The sequence below is a fragment of the Rhineura floridana genome, chromosome 3 (assembly GCF_030035675.1).
Source record: "Rhineura floridana isolate rRhiFlo1 chromosome 3, rRhiFlo1.hap2, whole genome shotgun sequence".
In the NCBI taxonomy this organism is placed as follows: Eukaryota; Metazoa; Chordata; class Lepidosauria; order Squamata; family Rhineuridae; genus Rhineura; species Rhineura floridana.
Genome location: NC_084482.1, coordinates 79496151 through 79517656, shown reverse-complemented (window position 1 = coordinate 79517656; position 21506 = coordinate 79496151). Strand labels below are relative to the sequence as shown.

The 21506-nt window shown below is 39.8% G+C and overlaps 1 protein-coding gene across 2 annotated transcripts in view; it reads right to left on the bottom strand.

Annotated features, from left to right (window-relative positions):
* Positions 1-20561, bottom strand: part of HMMR (hyaluronan mediated motility receptor) — a 35835-nt gene extending 15274 nt beyond the window's left edge. The window contains exons 1-11 of one of the 2 annotated variants that reach the window (XM_061616765.1): positions 20443-20561; positions 15948-16046; positions 14067-14149; positions 12939-13019; positions 11118-11306; positions 9057-9137; positions 8337-8437; positions 7529-7600; positions 6135-6313; positions 2371-2489; positions 1102-1316 (exon numbers count right to left, since the gene is read on the bottom strand). In XM_061616765.1, coding sequence (XP_061472749.1) covers positions 1102-1316; positions 2371-2489; positions 6135-6313; positions 7529-7600; positions 8337-8437; positions 9057-9137; positions 11118-11306; positions 12939-13019; positions 14067-14149; positions 15948-16046; positions 20443-20488 — 1265 coding nt within the window. In that variant the 5' untranslated portion in view covers positions 20489-20561. The remainder of the gene's footprint in view (positions 1-1101; positions 1317-2370; positions 2490-6134; positions 6314-7528; positions 7601-8336; positions 8438-9056; positions 9138-11117; positions 11307-12938; positions 13020-14066; positions 14150-15947; positions 16047-20442) is intronic. The other variant, XM_061616767.1, reaches the window with a different exon arrangement.
* Between the last annotated feature and the right edge of the window lie 945 nt (positions 20562-21506).

The following is a 21506-nucleotide window of genomic DNA, read 5'->3' as shown; positions in this document are numbered from 1 at the left end:
CAGATACACACAGGAGCAAGTAAAAATTAAGTGAACAAGAGAAAGACATAATGTATGGCTGGTATGATCATATAGGAAATATTTATCTTGCTCTAGGTACAAGATCCAAAGGAGTAGTTTTATTATTTATTGTTACATTTATATCCTGCCCTACTAATGTAAATATACCAATTATGGTGGCTTACAATGTATTACAATTTCACAAAACAAATTACTGGAAGAAACAGTTAAAAAAATTCCTACCACTGTCTTGATTAGTGAATTTAGGATTCACTAGAACCCTATGTTGAAGAACTGAAATAGTAAACGAAATTTAAAACCTCATAGAACCTTTTGCCAGCAAATATGAATTTGAACCAGATCTTGGAAGTAATTCATTACAAGTAACGAATAACTTGTAATTCATTACTTTTTTGAGGAACGAGTGGGTAATTCCTTTATATTTTGATTGGTAATAACTTTATATTATGCATTGTCCTTCTCATGTATGGGAATAAGGAAGAGCATTTCCACACAATATTTAATGCTAGGAGAGCATTCACTCTGATTTACACCTACTTCTCACAAATATCAGATGAAGTGGTAATCTGTGCCTTGATTTCTTTAGATTGCAAGTGGGGTCTCATGTGATTGAATGCTACAGTGCTATTCCTACTTACCTGAAATAATTCCCATTGAACTCCATGGCAGTGGCCTCCAAGCAGACATGTACATAGGACATATGTATGTATGTTATATATGTATATTCCTGACACAACCTGATGTCAGGTAGGATTTAGCCATGTTTATGCACTACCCTCTAGTGTTGAAGGCAATGTGCTTCTGAATGCTAGTTGCTGAGAATTACAGGCAGGAAGAGTGCTGTTGTGCTCATGTCTTGCTTGCAAACTTTCCGTGGACATCTGGTAGGCCACTGTGAGAACAGGATGCTGAACTAGACAGGTCTTTGGGCTGACCCAGCATGGTTCTTAAAGGGCATTCCATCATTCAATCCCTCTCTTGTAAATAGAAATGGTGCAGCTCAGGCACAGGTTTGCCCACATCACCTGACATTTGTGAGAACTATGTCTAAGTAATATGCAGATCAGTTTCTCTACACACCCTTGCAGTTTTGCTTCCAGCTGTGCTAGCTCCTCAATTTGAGATTTATTCACTTGCTCCAAGCATTTCAACAGCATCTCAGCGTTGCTTTCTTTAGCATGCAGTTTCTCCAACTCATCCATGGTTTCTCTCAGTTCTCTTTGTAGAAGTTGTTTCTCTTTAGCCACCTCTTCTTGGAATTCAAAGAGTTTCTGGTGCATAGCAGCAGAGACCTCCTGAAGTGGATTTAATAGTGGATTGAACTATACAGATCAAGTGTACCCATTAGTAATAATAAGCTGCCAAGCTATTTGTCCCCCAGAAGATCAGGTTCTGCTTTAGCCCAACATATTTCAATTCCCAGCTTCTTTTGAAAGAAGCAGTCATTTCCAAACTTAATATTCTTGGCAGATGCTATTTTCATAAAGTTTCAAGATAGCGACCTGCACAATATCCCATCACAAATTGCAATTTTAGTTGGATATAATGCAGCTCAAGGAAAATGGTAAAATCAGAGGCATGCCACTAACCCAAAACCATGTCCATCATGCTCCAGTTATTGCCGAGAGTAAAACAAGTTAGGAAGCTTTCAGAGGATGTGAAACACCAACACAGCTGTTTTTGTTCTGTTTCTGCACATGGTGAATAGCTGGACTAGACTCTTTTGTTATCTAGTTTGCTAGACTCCTAGGGTGCTTTCACACCGCACTTTATTCCGTTATTCTGACGATTTATTTCCTGTTAAATTCCGCATAAAATTTGAGCTTTCACACGACATAACGGGTAGCTCCGGAATTCTGGTGGAATGTAGTGGAAGTTTAGCGCTAAATTCTGCAATAAATGATACCTGAAAAACTCCGATAGCAAGGCCGGGAACATGGAAGATTGCAGGAGTTTTGCGCTAGCTGCCACTGCTCATGTCACAGGCATCCCAGCATGAAGTGCGTTCCCACCCTTACAGCCATCCCAGCATGCAGTGCATTCCCACCCTTACCACCGCCTCTGCTGCTGCGCTGCCACGCCTCTCAGCTGATCGCGACTCATTCAACCCCCCCACGCAGAAGGAACAAGCAGAGCTTTTGAATAGAAAAGGCGGGAAAAGAAGCAGTCTTCTAACGGCCGCAGTAGGTGTGAGTGCTGTGTGGAAGACCAGTGCGCGAAATGCCGCTAAACTGCTACTGCAGTGTGAAAGGGATTTTTGAAATCTGGAACAAAGCACTACCTTTTTAATCCATTGAACTAGCGCTATTAGCCCCATGTGTGAAAGCAGCCCTACTCATTTTTATTTACCTTACAGGCTTCCTTCTGCTTTTGATGTCCCTGTTCTTCTATGTTCAGTTTTTCTTTAAGGAGTTCTATCTCCACATTCAGAGTTTGCTCCTTTTCTCCATATTCAATTAAGAATTTTTCTAAAATAAAGCCAAGTTACACAAGAACTGCAGACATACAGATAGTACTTTTAAATTCTAGCCATTCTGTTCTGCCATTTTCCAGATTCCCATATAACTCCTGCCTCCAAAATAATGGAAGAAAACGTTTGCCTGATCCAAGAATTGAGTCACAATAAAAATAGATAATCTCATAATACTCTGCATGGAATCAATGTAAAAACACCAATTAAACCACCAATTTTTTAAGCCTCACTTTTCCCACACCAACTGTTAAAGAGCAGAGTCTGTTCATCAAGATTCTTTCAAATGTTTGGTAATTTTTTATTTCAACAAATTAAGCAGCAGAAAGCATCATCATTTTAACCTAACTTTTAAAAGCTTTATATAAAACTTCTAAATTAAAAATATGTTAATAGGTCAGCATAGCATTCTGACAGATTTCTCCCCAAGTATCTCTATAAACAGAATTCAAAATGTGAACTTACAATACTATCCCCCAACCAAACCTTCAGCTCAGATGTAGTTAAATAGTGGAGATTAACCACCACAGATTACTCTTCAATATAAACATTTAATAGCCAGAAGGATACATTTGTAGAAATGATTCATAATTTTCGCACTTCCGGGAAGGGTGACTTCGCTTGTGCCTGCTTTTGAGACGGGCTCCCGCCTCAAAAGAAGCTTATTCAGATATAAATCAGTCAGAACATTTTTTTTTTGACTGATGAAATTTCTCCCGGGCAGGGAGAAACGTAGAGATCAACCTCAAAAGCCTGTTTTTGTTGGGAGGACTGGATTTCATTAATTTATGAGAAAAGGTCCAGCCAGCAATGCCAGACGGACTTCCGAACAAGCTCTATCTGATTAATGCGATACATTTATCTTTTCTTCAAAGAGAAAACGGACTAACAGGCAAGCACCCTTCTTTCTATTATTTTTTTTACTTGGTTTAAATTGTTGCAGCAAAAAGAGATTTGTCAAATGAATCAGCTTTAAAGAACTTCTGGGTGAGCTATAACTCTTCTCTGTTATTCACGAAATTAACAGCTTATCTCTGTTTCTATTGCAAAAAGCTGTCCTGGAAGTGCACTCTAAATATATAAACAGAAGAGGGATTTCTATTCCGAGGAACATTATATTGTCTGGGACTATTCTCTTTTTGGTCTATTTTATTTTGACGAATCTGCTTCTTCACGACGCCACTAACTGTTTTGATGCTGGGAACTAAATTTGTTTTGTATTCTTGAACATAGAGAGATAAGGCAGGCTGCTCTGTTTATACTGTGATGTCATCAAGCCTGGAATATTAACCCAATTGTTGCTGAAATAAGAAGTGGTTCTTCTTTATTTTTGTTTTGTTTTGTTTTCGTGGTTTTAAAAATGGCAATCAAGAAAGTGGCTGAGAATCTGGAAGTAATTATGTTTCAGAAAATAATGGATGAGATTGAGATAACGAAACAAACCCTGCGACAGGGCAGTAAGGAGCTGAAAATTGAACTGAGCAAAATGACGCAGGAGCTTAAAGAAATAGGGGATCCTGTGAGAGAGGAGAATGAGATCAGAGATGAGAAAAGAAAAAATAAAGGGAAGATACAAGCCCTGGAGATTGGAACAAATGTGGAATTGGAAAAAGATCTGGAGTTTATGGATATTAGAAATAAAATCTACTGTTTGGAATTTAACGTTATCTCTGAAGAAATTAATGAAGATATTAGAGATAAAGTTATCAATGGCTTGGATAATCTTGTGGACTGGAATGACGTGATGGAGCTTGATATAGAGAAAATCTATGGAATTAACTGCAGCCATGTGACAATGGAAAAACTCTCAAGAGATGAGCCAGTGCATTTTGTAAAAAAGAAGAACAGAGATATGACTTTACAACAATATTTCAGCAACTTATTCAGAATTGATGGCATGAAAATATTTGGGATAGAGGAAATTCCCATCAGACTCTTATTATATGACTATGGCTATGACAGCAAGATTATTATGGAATACTGATAATGGAAGATTGGACACTGAAATTACTGGACTTAACAGGACTATTGAAGATGGAAGATGGAATTAATAGGGATAATGGAATAATGGCTATTGAAATTATTGGACCTAACAGATTTTGATGAGATGGATTAATCGATATGTTTATTTAGACTATGGTTATGACAATAAGATTATTATTATTATTAACGAGATGGATTAATCGACATGTTTATTTGGAGAAAAATTGATAGATATATTTCTTAAAGAACTGAAACCTCTCTTTGACTTTTTGTGGAAAGAATAAAGTAATGTTTATGAGATTTGATGATTAATTAAGATAACTACTGGAGGAAAGTGATTTTATAATATAATTTAAGAGACAGGATTGCTATATATTGTAGACCTATAACTGATTTGATCTGCGACAAATGGGAAGTCAACATTTTATTTTTTTGTTTAATCATTTTTGTTTTGTTTTTTGTCTTTGAATGTTTTATGATTTTGTTTTGTATGTTTTATGAAAATTTGAATAAAAATTATTGTAAAAAAAAAAAAGAAATGATTCATAATTTTCCAAAGTCACATAAGCTTGGCAAATGAAATAACGCTTTAGAGTTACGTGCTTATTGGGGGTGTAATTGCCTTGCAAAGTCAGACCCCATTTTATGCAATGTGAACCCAAAACAAAACAATTACTTAAAGCATCAGAAGAGCAAGAAAAGACTGTCAGTTGCAAGGACAGGATTGACTAAGTTTTGTTGACTATTTCAGTGTACCTGACAATGTAGTTAGACAGCGTATTTTCATTACATATCAGATTATGCTTTCATTTAGAAATCCTCTATGGTCCAAGTTATCCCATTTCACAAGTCCTTTGGGACTAGGGACTACTATGATATGGCTTATAAAAGCCTTTGATGTATATTCTTGTCAAGATGTGAGAAAGAATCTCTTGGCACAGCTTTTACATTATAGGTTTTATATGTCTGATCAGTCTTTCCTCCTCCTTAGCAGGAAGTTTGTTTTATTTAACCAGACAAGAATGTTGATGTATGTGGACAAGCGGTGCTTTATTTTGTTGGAAGTGGGGCAAGAGCAACTCCTGTTTTGTTCTTGGGTCCTCCAGATGGATAGGCTTGACTACCTTTACCGGTGATGCTCTGACTGACTTACTTCCTTTGCAGACTGATATGCTTAGGGAACTTTATCTGCCCCTCCTCCTTCTGACCTTTCCTTCCTTCTCTTCTTCGACTGTCCGAGAGAGAGAGGTAACATCCCTTTGTCTCTGCTCTCTCCCTCCTGAGCCATGAGGACAACTCCCTAACCTGGGCGTTGCACCTCCAACTTAGTTAGAATTAGGTATGCCTTTCCTGTCTACTATGTATTTCTATAAATAAAGGAGCTTTTCTTACTTTAACTAAGTCTCAGTGATCTCAATTCAGGGTAAAGGCCTGCCACTTAGGTAAACGCATACACTGGCACAGATGCATCTCAGACAGTTCACGGTCTCTGCTAATATCTACACAAATTTACAAAACAATTTTATAACTAGAAGTGAGGGTTGCACCTCAGCCAAGATTAGCTATTGAACGATAGATAAGCATGCAAAGGCCAAGTGAAATCTATTTTGAAAGAAACGGAGGTGTGTTTGGCCAAGGAACACAATAACTTTGTTGTCACCTTTTTGCTGTTCAAGCATCTTGCACTTTTCATGCAGTTCTTCAGTTTGTGCAAACAGTGTCGCTTCTTTCAGTTGATGAGTATTTTGCAGTGTGTCAATGTCCTTATTCTTGGCTTCTATTGTTGTCTCCAATTGGACAACATCCAACTTGTATTTATCAACTTGTTCTGCAACATTGCTGTTTGGGAGAAACAAGAATTTTGTCATTATAGTTTATGGTAGGCTTACTTTGGCAAAAGTTCGTCAATCTCATCAACTTCTGTTAGCTTTACAAATCTATGCAGCAAGCCTGATACAGTATTTGGCTTCTGTACTGGCAGAAGTCTCTTCCAAGCAGTATTTGGCTACAATTTGAAGGCCACAATGGCTTCATTTGCCCTAGCTTTTTTGCTTAAGGTTACACTTTGCAATCTGTTCCTTGAAAGGATCTTTGATTTGATCTTCAGCTAAGGATTTGGTTCTAACTAATAGCCTCAAAGTCTCCAAACCAGATACAGCAGCTGCCCGAAGCTCCTGTAGAAGCCACAATGTCTGAAACAATGCAGGGGCTGAAATATGCCAGAAAGTTACCACAAGCCTTTCTGCTTTTCATGCTGCCCCTAGAAGATTTTGTGGTTCTCTTGCCATTTCAAAAACCTCCATCTGATTACTTCTGAGCACAAGTCGTTCCTTCAAGGCGGAGAAACGCTAGCAGATACCCACAGCCTAAACACTCCAGTGTCTAAATGTCTTCTCAGAGAAACACAAGCTGGTAGATTAGGAACCAGGAGCCTTTCCCAACTTCCAGATATTCTTGCACTCCAGTTTCCATCAGTCCCAGCTAGCAAGGTCAGTAGTCAGAAATAATAGGTGCTGTGGTCCAGCGAGCTCTGGAGGGTACCAGGTTGGAGAAGGCCATTCTAGACCATTTGAATTAGCCATGATCTCCACCCTTACAATGGAAGCATCATCATCTCAGGTCAGAACACCTGCCTGTTGGTAGTCTCTTCTTCTCTCAACTGTACCACCAATGCTAACTTAAGACTGATCAGTAAGCCAACACAGATATTTGTGGTCTGCTCCACCCACACCAGTCACAAATGCCCATTCAAAAATGGGGCAAAGACACCTCTCCACACCCTGCTGCTTCCATAGAACAGCAGCAGACTAGGCAAAAACCCAACGCTTGTCTCAGTGAACACCTGGGACGCTCATTCTGAGAACTAAACAATGGAACCATCGCCTATAAAGTTGCAGCTTGAGGAAGTTAAGGCTTTAAGGACTACTAGCTTCATCAGTTTAGCAAGTGCAGACAAATGCATAATGAAGAAAATTTAAATCTCAAGTTGTCCATAGAAATTGTGTACAAACCAAATAAAAATTATGAAATTAAGATGTTATATGTTTCACTTACACAAGTTCTGCAATGTATTCCAAAAGATTCTCCAAGTCACATTTCTCTTCAACCTGTCTCTCAGTTGCTGTCCTAAAATAAAATGAAAAAGTATAAGAGCACAGCATTAGTCTGTTAGAAGCTAAAAAAAAATTGCATGTTAGATTTTCCAAAAAGGTTTGTTTCAAAGTGAAACATTTAATAAGAAATTATATAAGGAAAAAAAGGGTAGAGAAGCCTACTATCCAACTTCTGGTTTTAATTAATGATTCTTCAGTGAGATTGTACCTCTTCCTGTCAATTTTAGATGTCCAACTAGTACATGCTGGTCAAAAAACATGTTATTAAGAGAACATTACTCAAATATTTTGGTTGTTCCGAGTGATTCTATTGCTAGCCAAGCAGGAAGAGTAACAAAAGTTGGCTGGGCTACCTGAAGAAGACAGATACTTTATTGGAATTTTGTTTGACCATACAAAAAAATCCAAGGGCTAAAAGTTTTCAACTTCATACAGGACACACACTGAAAGGGCAGGATAAAAAGTATAACAGATCAGCAACCATGAGCTTACATCGTTGGCAAATTATTTCACTGACCACTCATATACACATCAAGTCTGAAATGTTCATTGTACTAAGTAATATCTCTATTGTTCATAACTATTATTATTTTTTAAACAGCTAGGAAAGTAATATTTAGGTGTTTTAGAAAGTAATGGCAATTTGCTACACTCATACCTTCCAAGACATTCTTGCATTTACCATGTTACCCTACTACATTACCGCAGTTGTTAAAGGTTGATGTTTGACATTTCATGCATTAACGTACAGTTGTTCTTCCAGCTGTGCAACTTTTTCCTGAGATTGTTCCAAGTTTCTTTGAACTACATGCAGTTTAGTTTCTATGTCTTCCTGTTTAACAAGGCCCATCTAAAAACCACAAAAAAAATCACACAAAAGATTAGCACCTGAACAGATCCCTCAAGTCTGCCCTCATTCAAACTTTAAAGCTTAACAGGAAGATGTCTTCCAATAAAAGAAACATAAGCTCAGTAGTGCGAACTTCCATGTGACTGACCCACTGTTCAATGTCTACATTGTTGTTGTTGTTATGTGCCTTCAAGTCGATTACGACTTATGGCGACCCTATGAATCAGAGACCTCCAAGAGCATCTATCATGAACCACCCTGCTCAGATCTTGTAAGTTCAGGTCTGTGGCTTCCTTTATGGAATCAATCCATCTCTTGTTTGGCCTTCCTCTTTTTCTACTCCCTGTTTTTCCCAGCATTATTGTCTTTATTATTTATTTATTGCACTTGTATACCGCCCCATAGCCGAAGCTCTCTGGGCGGTTTACAGCAATCAGTCTTTTCTAGTGAATCATGTCTACATTAGCAATTTTGAAACCCTGCCTCTGTAATGGATTTAGAAAGAAAACTGTGGTCCTTGCAAACCAATACTGACTTGTCTCATAAGCCAAGAAGTTTAAAGTGTAAGTTATGCTGGGATAGATATGGTTCTAATCACAGTAGAAGTACTGTAACTCACCTTCTTTGCATACCTACGATTCCTCAGCTTCGTTACCTCTATCCATAGACTTGTTTTCTTCTGTGTTCCATCTTCAGAAAACTTAAGAGTGGGGGAGGAGGGAAGCAGAGAGGAAGAGTTTTAGTCTCAATTTTGTGTCTGATCAAATAATCGTCTGAAGCCACGTAGGCAGCACAAAACACAAGACATATTTATTTATTTCCTTTATATCCCACCTTCCCTCCAAGGAGCTCAAGATGGCATACAAACATGGTTCTCTCCCTCCTGATTTTCTCCTCAAAACTATCCTGTGAGGTAGGTTCAGCTGAGAGACAGTGACTGGCTCAAGGTCACAAAGTGAGCTTCATGACCGAGCAGGAATATCTAGCTAAAGTTATGATCTTCGACATACGATCGATTCCAATGCAATCATACAAAAATTTCTAAAAGGGTAGCTTATAAAGCCTTCTGTTTATTCAAAGTAAGTCCCACTGCATTCACTGAGACTTACTCACAGTCTCACCCAATCTGGTGCCTTCTAGATGTTTTAGACTATAGCTGTCATAACCTTTGACTATCGGCCATGCTGGATGGAAGAGGTAATCCAACACATCTAGAGGACACCAGGTTGGGGAAGGCTAGTGTACAGTGGGGCCCTGCTTCTTGGCGCCCTGCTTTTAATATGGCGCCAGCAGGGCAAGCCAGCTGGAGGGGGGACTGGAGCTCCCCGCACTCCAGCTGATTGCGCCGGAGGAGGGGAAGATCTGATCTTCTCCTCCTCTGGTGCGATAAGCGAGTTAGGTTCCAGACCCCCAGGCTACAGCTGATCCGCTTTTTGGCCATTTTCGCTTTTCGGCAGGGATCTGGAACCTAACCTGCCGTATGAGTGGGGCCCTACTGTATAGGATTACAGCCTTCAGGATGTGCTTAAATCTCTCCACTGGAAATCAGTGGGGCTTAGAAGTATACATAATATACAGTGACCTCTATGTGTGTTGTCAATGCTTAAGGTAGGGTGCCTCACTGGGAGGCAACTTACAGGAGGGAAAATCCTCAGGTTTTACAGTCAGGGTTAAAGGAAAGGGAAGAACCTCTCATGCTTGAGTTAGTTACTGTCTGAAGTCAAACTAAGTAGATAGCAAGGCAATATACACCCAAACATTAGTGTTTTACTTGGGGGAAAAAACATAATTGTAACTGATGACAAAGCAGTGTCATCAAGGAAAGTGGAAAATGGACAGAGACCACCTTTATTATTTGAAATAAAAGGATTGTATCAGACTTGTTAAACGACTGATTTATTCATAACTAATTAAAAATGTATAACATTATTAAAACTGTGTTAAAACTATTAAAAACACATTAAAATTAGTACTAGATTCCATATCAAGTTAATAGCAGAAATGGTTTCCCGTTACAAATGAGCAACACTGATCAAACATCACCAAATGACTTGGGTGAAGAGATTGTTTTCAGGTGGCATCAAAAGCCATATAATGTGGACACTAGCCATATTTCTGACAGAAGGACTTCCATAACCGTCATTCCACCAAAGAAAAGTCCCTATCGAGTCAGCAGCCAGTGTACCAAAGTTTCTGGTGGGGCCTCTAGAAGTGTCTGTGGAAATCTCAGGTTCCCAGACGGGTTGATATGGTCCAACTACGATGTGATACTGGTCTAATTACCACGGTACTGTCTAATGCTGGTAGTTTCTATGTGTACCAATGTCATATAAGAGGGCAGGACCCTTGCTGTATCAGGACTCTTTCCTAATTCTCAGTTGTAGGCTCTCTCTATGCATGTCCCATACATGTAGAGGGAGAACTGAAATTGACTAAGCCAGATTTGAAAGAGCTTCTGGTCTAATTATTTTCATTTCAAAGGAAAACCTTTCAATAATCTGTTTGAATGTACTAGAGCTCACACCCCATTCATCCTGTCTTAACACCATTTACAAAGGCCGGAATCATTCAAGCACAAAGATGTACATCTAGAAATTATCAACAGAAGATAAGTGGCCATGCTGCCTTTTAAAGAGGGGGCCAATACCATAGCAGCTACATAAACCATGATTATCTGTACCTTTAATTTGAGTAATTCATTGGTTCTGCTCAACTCCAGCAGCTGTTTTTCCAGAGAAGCCATGTTTGCCAAAAGAGAGGTTTTCTCCCTAACTGCAGCACACAGCTTTGATTCAAACTTTGCAAGATCTTCCTCCAGAGCTTGCAGCCTTTTATCCTGCTGGCCACGTTCTGCAATTAGCACCCGAATCTACAGTAATATGCATAAAATTAATAGAAAAAGTCCCAGAAGGCAAGTCCCCCTAGTCATCTCATCACTAGTTATGTGCCCATAACATGTTCCTTCTATAGTAACACAGCTGAATTCATTCTCCCAGAATGCTTCCAGACTGAATCCAACCCAAAATGAGTGACAATCACATACCAGCAAATTCAGGTTGTGCAATTATAGTTAATTGGGAGGTCTTGTACAACAAACCTACTTCCAAGAAATTAGACTTTTTGCAATATAAGGAAAATGCTCTGGAAAGTGTGGAATAACACCAGTTTTGATGCAACATAATTTAACTTCCCCGCAAACAAATAAGAATGAATGCTCAATACACAAGTTGTCTGGAAGTTGCCCCAGTCACTCACCAAAGTAGTAATTTCTAACATTTATATTATTAATAAATCAGTATTGATTCAATTTGTATCCTTCCCTTCCTCCCAAAGGAGCCCAGGGCAGCAAACACAACAATAATATTTTTTAAAGTATTTTAAGAACAGTTAAAAATATTATCTCAGCCAGTGATCTTAGGGTTGCCAGGACAGTATCTTTCAGCTATTAAATGCCCGGAAATGTCAGATGGGTTTATGATGCAGAGCGTATGATAATAGCCAGGTGACTTATCCTTTAAGGCACTCAGGAACTTCTGAAGGTAGATTTTTCTTGTATTGAAGAACACATAAATTGATTTAGCCAACTACTTGCTTGTTTTAAACATATTTGTATACTGATATTTTATTTCTAAAAAGCATCAAAGCGGTTTACAACGAATAAAAATGAAAACCATTAAATACCATTAAAAACACAGTAGAAACAAAGGTCAACTACTGAAAAAGATGTCTTCTTAATTGCATGCATAAGTCTAGTGGAACAGAAAGGTTTTCAGCAGCCGTTTAAACGTTAGGCACCTTCTGTTCTGCTTAATATCTGTTGGTAGAGCATTCCAGAGAACTGGGTTGATAACAATGAGGGCTTGATTTTGTGTTGATCATAAATGAGTCTCACCAACACGGGTATGACCAACGCCACTCCTGCAAATGATCTCAGTGATCAAACTGGGATATAAGGGTTTTGGCAGTTCCTAAGGTAACCTGGACTTAAGTTGTTCAGGACTTTGTAAATTAACACAAGGACTTTGAACTTGGCTCAGGAGCAGATGGGCAGACAGTGCAAATGTTTTAACAGTGGTGTCATGTGTTGTCAGCCATGTGCCCGTCAGCAGTCTGGCCACCACATTTTGCTCCAGTTGAAGCTTGCAAACCAGGACCAAGGGCAGCCACGAGTAGACTGCATTGTAGTAATCCAACCTCAAGGTTATGAATACATGGACTACAATGGTTAGACTATCACTGTCCAGTGTTTAAGTATCACTAGAAAATCTGAGTAGAGAATAGTGGCACTAACAGAACATGCTGCAATAATTCTAGCACCTTAGAACCAAATATTTGACACATTTGACCTATCAAATCTGAACAGATTTAAAAACTAATGAGAGGAAAAGGAGTTTTGCATACCTATTTGCACAGAATTTTAGATGCTCAAACTAGATTTGCAACTGACTTATTTAACAAACCATATTACAAAAGCTACTGAAAGAGATGGAGGTGCTCATACCTCTTTTTCAAGCTCCTTGCGTGTTCTGATGTCTTTCATGATGGTCAAATCCTTTTCAGCCTTCATTTCTGAGCTGTTTGGCTTTAAAATTCAAGAGGTCCATAAATAAGGAATTTGCTTCAAAGGGCTACTACTGACCTTTTGTTTTCTAACATTTTATCACAGCTTTTGAAAAGTATAAATGTAGCTTATTTGACAGAAAATTGAGAAAAACACAGATGTACCCTTCTAATTGCTGGAGAAAGTAATCCTCAGATATATTTTCCTTGAAGAATTAATGCTGAAATATTTATGTGGATCATTTATCCTGTTCAGATTAAAGATCAGGGTTTAGATATCTTCCCTACCTCTACTATTATCAGCAAGACAATTATTACTGTGCCAAGTTGCATTTTCCCAGATTTGCCTAAAATATGGGTAATATTTAGTTATTACAATATATTCTCTTCTACTGTTTAAATTCCTATTGGGAGACAAATTATTTGCCATTCCCCATATCAATTTGGCATAGTCATGAAGAAAAAACAGAAACTGGAATTTTACTTTAAAGTTGCATAACAAAGAAAAATGTAGCACTGTACCAACATTTTCAAACTTGTTTTAACCATCACCACCAATCAATGATAAAATAAACATTTGAAAATGATCAAAGAATAGACAAAAATGTAGTGAACTGCAGGGTTTTTGTGGTGCTTAACTTACTTTTGTGGTAACTAACAGGTGAGTGTCCTTTATTTTGTTCTACAAATCATCTCACCAGATGTTGGCATTCTGCAGCCTTCCTGGGTGCCCATACTTCAATTAAAGCCCAGGGGAAGATGTCATAAGGCTACTTCTTCCATGGAGCTTTTTCAGGCCAGGAGACTCAAGCAGCCAGGGAAGCTGCAGAGTACTGGAAAAAGGTTTACTAGAAAGAAAACACACAGCACACCACCCTCTGCTATCTTGTAACAATAAAGTAAGCTTAAAACCCCACAGAAATCCAATAGACATTCTAAAGAGCCCCAAGAACAAAACAGAAAAATAGAAGTCATTCCCAGAGGAAGAAAGTTTGAGAAGCTGTAGATTTTAGCACAGCACTAGAAAAATGCCAAGGGAGACACAAGATAGCCGGAACGTGAATCCTACTTTTGAGTCAAGAGACTGTAGTTTTCTTGCAGTTGCTGGTGAAGGTTTTGTACCAATGAGATTCGTCCGAGTTACTACATCCCCTGGGAAGAACACAAAGTAAGAGAAGGTTATCATTCTGGGAGAAAGTTTCACCAGATTCCATTTCCAAATTATTTGTTCAGCATCTTTAAATGAAAAACATAGGAACATTCCACGAAATAAGACAAAATGAAATAAGAGAGAACCAACGCGTTATCCATTTGATCTCTCACTTAAAAAGAGCCAAATACAAAGTTTATTTGTGATATTACATCCAGATTATCAGACTTACAGAAGTCCAAAAAGATGTGTCTTCTTAAAAGACATAGACCTGAGGAATAATATAGAACAGGAGTTCCCAAACTGAACAGGGGTTTGCAGTGGTCTGTGAGCTTCATTCAGGTGGCCCACTCCATGTCCGCATGAAATATTCGTATTTATTTTTAATTGTATTTTTACTAGTTGTTTTATTTCTTTTGTATTTTATTGTATTACAATTTGAACTCTGTGGAATGCAAATTGTAATACAACAAAATACAATCTAAGAAATAAAAGAAGCAACCAAAGCACAATTAAAAATACAGCACCTAGCATAGCATATTACAATTACTACAACAGGCATAAAAATCATTTAAGTGGTCCACGGAGACAATCACCAATTTTCAAGTGGTCCATTGGAAAAACTTTTGCGAACTACTGATAGAGAACATAGGTCCTCCAAACTCAGTTCTAAAATAATGACCGAGAGTGATCAACAAAACAATAGTAGTGTATACCATTCTGCTCTTTTAAAGTGTATTTCACTTCTATATTAATTGTTGTAAACCGCCCAGAGAGCTTCGGCTATGGGGCGGTATACAAATGTAATAAATAATAATAACATGCAACTTTTTCATACCCAGAGGAATTGGGTTTTAATGTTGTGCTTTAAATTGTTGTGATGTGCCCTGGGATGTTAGGGTGATGGGTGGGTAATACATCATGATAATAATACCTTCCAGGAAAAAACTCATAGAAAAATGTTATATCACCATTCCCACATTGTCTAGGCATCACAAAACAAACACTATAGGCAACTGTCCCCAAACTACAAGCAAATCTAGTTCAGGGCATGGATAGGTGTTGCAGTCTGAATTTACATGGAGCAAGTTGGAATGGCTATCTGTGTGAAAGCCAACATGTAAGCAAGCATGATTACCCCTGTTGGTGTTACCTAACCGTTCACTGTTCTTTGTGGGTGTATACTACAAATAGAGCAAATGAACCAATGTATAACTAAATAAAAAGAAATTCAACAAACAGGAGTTCTGATGCAGAAGTAGTGCAAGGATAAAATGAGGCATGTGTACTAAGACTGAAATGTTAGTGGTTAGTAACAGAAAGTTAAAAGCTTGACATCTGTGTTCTGAAAAGGCGTAACTCAGCAGGGTCCAAAGGAAAAAGCCTGGTGATTTGAAGAATTAGGCATTGCACTGACTATTAGCAGAAGACTCAAGTGAATCAGTCCTATGCAGTAAAATCACTGCTCAGTCCTATGCAGTAAAATCTACTGTGTTCACTGGAGCTTGAACTCAAGTCAAGGGTGCATAGCATTGAATCAGGAAGACTTTGCAATTAATATTGGATTTCATCAGCAAATGTTGCATACAGTCACGAATAAAAAACTGAGAGCAAAGGCCCTCCATGCATGAAGCAAAACCATAATTTTATTTAATTAATTAATTAATATTTAATTTATATCCTGCCCTTCCTCCCAGCAGGAGCCCAGTTCAGAAGCTTGTTAATGTTAAGGAAGCATCAGGCAAACAGTTGCCAATTCAGCTTTTCCAAGAAACTGCCACTTGTGATTTCATTACTTACCCATCTTGTTTCTGAACCGTTGGGACTTGTCAAAAGACACAGGTCCTTTTGAGGAGTCTGAAGATTTGACATCATAAGAGCCTGGTGGTGGGGCACAAGCTAGAAGAGGTGGGCAGGGGATGAATATCCATCAAACATCAAAACCCTAATTACAGGAACCCCATCTTTAAAATCTTACTTTTTGGATAACCAACTGCTTCAGCAAAGACCTAAGAAATCATTAGAGTACTGTTTGTGTGTAGGGACTATTTTGCTTCTATTTCCATTGGCTGAAAGAACATGTTTCTGAAACTTTCTGAATTCTTGAGGAAACAGCCACATATTTGAGTGGAAGGGTAGAAACCACTCAGTTCAAAAGGATATTCCAAACTATTTATCTATCCAGCACTATCTGGAACAAAAAGAGCTTGATTGCACTTTTGAAACCTGGAACACTGAATCCCTGACCAATCACTGAATACTGATAAACGAATGAAGTCATGTTCCAGATGAACATAATGTATTTTATTTATTTATTTATTTATTCTTGGATTTATTAGTCGCCCATCTGGCTGGCTACCCAGCCACTCTGGGCGACGTACAAAACAGAATAATACATTAGACATTAAGCATACCATAAGCATTAAAATATTAAAACATACAGTAAAAGTTTCAACCCATCCCAAAAGCCTGCCTGAAGAGCCAGGCCTTTAAAGTCCGGTGGAAGCTCATCATAGAGGGGGCATGGCGGAGATCATTTGGGAGGGAGTTCCATAGGGTGGGGGCCAATATTGAGAAAGCCCTCTCTCTGGTCCTCACCAGCCTTAGCTGATTTAACCGGTGGGATCGAGAGAAGGTCTTGAGAGGCTGATCTTGTCGAGCGGCATCCCTGACGGTGCTGGAGGCGCTCCTTCAGATAAACTGGGCCCAAACCGTATAGGGTTTTAAAGGTCAAAACCAACACCTTGAATTGGGCCCGGTAAACAACTGGTAACCAATGAAACCCCTTCAAAACTGGAGCAATATGATCTTGTCGGCAGCTACCCTTGATCATACGAGCCGCCGCATTCTGTACCAGTTGCAATTTCCGGACCGTTTTCAAGGGTAACCCCACGTAGAGCGCATTACAGTAGTCAAGGCGAGAGGTGACCAGGGCATGTACCACCGGTGGGAGCAAATGGTTGGGAAGGTAGGGGCGCAGCCTCCGTATCAGATGCAGTTGATACAGCGCTGCCCTGCTCACAGCCGAGACTTGAGCCTCCATGGACAGCTGGGAGTCAAGAATGACCCCCAGGCTGCGGACCTGGTCCTTTAGGGGCAATCGTACCCCATTGAACATCAGGTCCACATCCCCCAGCCTTCCCTTGTCTCCCACAAACAGTACCTCGGTTTTGTCAGGATTCAGCTTCAGCTTGTTCCTTCCCATCCAGTCACTCACCGAGTCCAGGCACTTGGACATGGTTTCTACAGCCAACCTCGGTGAAGATTTAAATGATAGAGCTGCGTGTCATCTGCATATTGATGACACTGCAGCCCAAATCTCCTGATGATTGCTCCCAGCGGCTTTACATAGATGTTGAATAGCATCGGGGAGAGGCCACAAGTGAGAGGCCACGGATCTGAAACCTCCTCCTCCAGTGCTACTCTTTGGTACCTACCAGAGAGGAAGGACCGGAACCACTGTAATACAGTGCCTCCTATGCCCAGCCTCTTCAGGTGGTCCAAAAGGATACCGTGGTCAACGGTATCAAAAGCCGCTGAGAGATCAAGGAGGACAAGGAAGGTACCTTCGTTCCTATCCCATGCCCTCCTCATATCATCTACCAAGGCGACCAAGGCTGTTTCAGTCCCATGCCCAGGCCTGAAACCCGACTGAAATGGATCTAGATAATCCGCTTCCTTCAAGTGTGCTTGCAACTGTTTCACCACCACCCGCTCAATCGTCTTGCCTAAGAATGGCAGGTTTGAGACTGGGCGGAAGTTGTTGAGATCATGAGGATCCAAGGAGGGTTTCTTTAAAATAGGTTTTATTATTGCCTCCTTAAGCGCTGATGGCATTATTCCCTCTTCGAGCGATGTGTTAACCACCATCCTGATCCTCTCACCCAGTCTATCTTTACAGCTCATAAGGAGCCACAATGGGCAAGGGTCGAGTAAGCAGGTGGTTGGCTTTAGAGTTGAAAGCACCTTGTCCACTTCATCAGAAGGGAGAAGCTGGAACTGGTCCCACATCACCGGAGCATTGTATTTCTGTAGTTCATTTCATAATGTATTTCATTCTCTATATGAAAAAATGTAAAACCAAGGCAAAATATGATCTATGGCTGGTATCCAATAGAGCATACAATAACAACCAAATGATCTAATATGGCTTTACAACATTCCCATACAAATACAGTGCATCATCTCACATGAAACAATTTTGAGTTTTGCCAGCACAGCTATTATTATAATATACTCTATTCGCTATCAGCCATAGATCATATTTTGGTATAAATTAAAATTTTGCATACATATGTTAAAGAAACACATTATGTTCATTTAGACCTCAACGTCATGCATTTATCTGCATTCACTTTTGAAAGAGTCAGGAGGGCCCATTTAGAAAGAATACAAGTAGAGGATGAAGTAACTATTTGCAACATTTTCACAGCATTTTGAAGAAATCCCAGCAGTTTCTTGGCACTGTAAGAATTTCTTTAAAAATCAGACAAATGATCCTTGCCTAATGGAGGCAAGCTTAAGGCCAGCCCCACCGTTAGGCATCAACAGACAGCCACCTCAGGAAACAGATGCTGGTAGCAGTAGCAACCTGTCAGAAGACATGGCTATAGGTGCGCCCAGTCTGTCCAGCACCACCTAAGCCAGCTGCTGCCCTCAGGTGCAGCAGAAGAACATTGCCAATATATAAGATTGACTGCCAGGCTACTCGGTTTTTGTACCTGGAATGGGGTGGGATCTCTGTCTTACCCTTTCCCTCAGACAGTAAAATGTCTTGGGCAGGCCATGCTGAATTGCAAATAGCTTAAGAAGCTGTCTTATACTGAGTGAGTCCACTGGCCCACCTAGTTCAGTATTGTTTACACTGACTGGATGTGGATCTCCAGTGTTTCAGGCAGGGTTCACCTGGAGATGCCAGGTGATTAAGTATCTCCTTTGGTAGAGCAACTACAGATAAGCACACGTTCAGAGGCAGTGCACCTCAGAGTAACAAGCTGGAGATAAGAGGAGGAGCATTGTAGCCTTTATGCCTTTCTTGCAACTGACACATATTGAAAATGGGATGATGGAGTCAATCGGCTCTCTGCTGGTTCCCGTAAAGCTCTTCCGATGTTAACACTTGATGGATGCTTGCCCTATTTATTTAGTAAGTAGATTCTGAACCTTTTGCTCTATAGCTGGGGAGGACAACAGAAAAGGAGATCTACACATATGGAAGCCTGCCGATGGCTGGCAACAAATACTAATTATACAGCCACAAGTGTGGCTGTATACTATAGCCAGCATGGATTTTTCACATTCCGCAATGTTAAATTGAAAATACCCCCCATGCCATTCTGATGCTTCCCATAAGCTCATTTCAAAACAAAACCTTACAAAACTTATAGTCTTGAACTCAGAAACGCTTGCTTAACACTCTCAACTTTCATGGCAATACACAAAACCCAAATGGTGTTTGCATCAGGGCTGTGGAGTTGGAAGCAATTTTGGATGGAGTCGGAAGGAATGTACCGACTCCAACTCCTTCATAAATGGCAAAATTATATTAACTAGTAATAACAAATTTACTGTAGTAAAATGGTAGCACAAGGCATTTCATCACCACCATGTGAATCCAGAGCTTGGAAAAGTTACTTTTTTAAACTACAACTCCCACAAGCCCCAGGGATTGGACTCGTGGGAGTTGTAGTTCAAAAAAGTAACTTTTCCAAGCTCTAGATTCACATGGCGGTGATGAAATGCCTTGTGCTACCATTTTACTACAGTAAATTTGTTATTACTAGTTAATATACATTTGCCATTTATGAAAGAGTTGGACAGTAGAAAAATAGGGGAGTCAGAGTCGAAGCTCTGGCAAACCGACTCCACAGCCCTGGTTTGCATTTTGAGAAATGTGTAGGGCAGTATAGTATCTCAGGGAGGAGGTCAGGTCTCCTGCTCTTCTGGTGCATTCACTATAGCTGCCCAATTTCCCTGCTTTTTAAAGTTTGATAGAAATATCTGTGGGCTATAGGTCTTAAACCGCAAGGCTTTTTGCCTATTAATGAATAGGGCTTATAGAGGCGACCTAGCAGATCTACCTGCAGGACAAGTAGACACTAGCATCATTAAGACGTTTTAGACTTACGCAGAAAACCAATCACCTAAGAAACACAGAGGTTAAGAGTGAGACAGCAGCGTCCGGCTTCCTTATGAAGCAGGCAGAAACCACACTCGATGCACCCTTGGGGGGTGGGAAGGGAGTACGCGGAAAGAGAACCAAACATTCCTTTCCATCTCCTGTTCCTGTACTTACTCGGCGCGTCATTAAAACGCTTGATAGGAGCCTTCGGGAACGACATGGTATCCGAGGCGCAACAAACCCGACCTCCGAACAAACAGGACAAAATTCAAAAAAGCCACAGCCACACCGCCTTTTTTAATACGAGTCCAAGCCAGCCAATCAGAGAACTCAGCCTCCGCAAGCGCCACAGATGAGAGGTTCACCTTTGAGCATGCGCAGGGTAAGGAAACGGCTCGAGAGCTATAGAGAGAAGACTCAGGATATCGCCGCGGCCTAGTAGTATAATGATTCGAAGTGATACGTAATTCCCAGCCTTCTGAGTGGTTTCTAGCGGATTTAAAACGCAGTCTTTAGGCGTGTCTACTGACTTTAACGGGATATAGGAGAATGTAGCCTAATTTACAGTCTTGCTTTGCATAAATTTATATAAAAAAATTTGAGGTGGAAATTCTATAGACTGTCTTTTGGAGCTGAGCACAACGAATTCATTTTGTTTACATTTATATCCTGTTTCCTCCAATGAGCTCAAGACAGCGTATATGGTTCTCATTCCCGCCCCAATTTATTCTCACAACCATGGATATCTTGCGCAATCTATAAGTTAACTACGGCTTTTTAATATAAAACCCCATGATCTTTTTTTTTTTTTACAAAAAATACATTTTACTAGACATCTGTGCAATGAAATTAATGACGTAAATTCGTACACGGTTCTTCTGAAAGACACCTCATTCCGTACGCATGGTGAATGCTTGCTCTATGTTATGATCGGCGCCAATAATTTTCGTTTTCTTGTTTTAATGGTTTATTTTGATATGCATCTTACATCGCAGTTAACGAATGCAGTTTACTGGTCATGTTCCTCTCAGGAGGAAGCTGCACATTGTCAGGCTACACATCCTAAGAAGCGAACATGTTTCATAAATAAACAATTGCATTTCAAATTAACGAGAAGCTTTTTAACCATTTCGTGGGCGACTATGGGTTAAACATCTTAGGAATCCTCTCAAGATGTCCGCCTTTCCGTCATTGGAATGGATTTGAAGAACACGGGTGTTGCAACCGTAGCCTTTTAG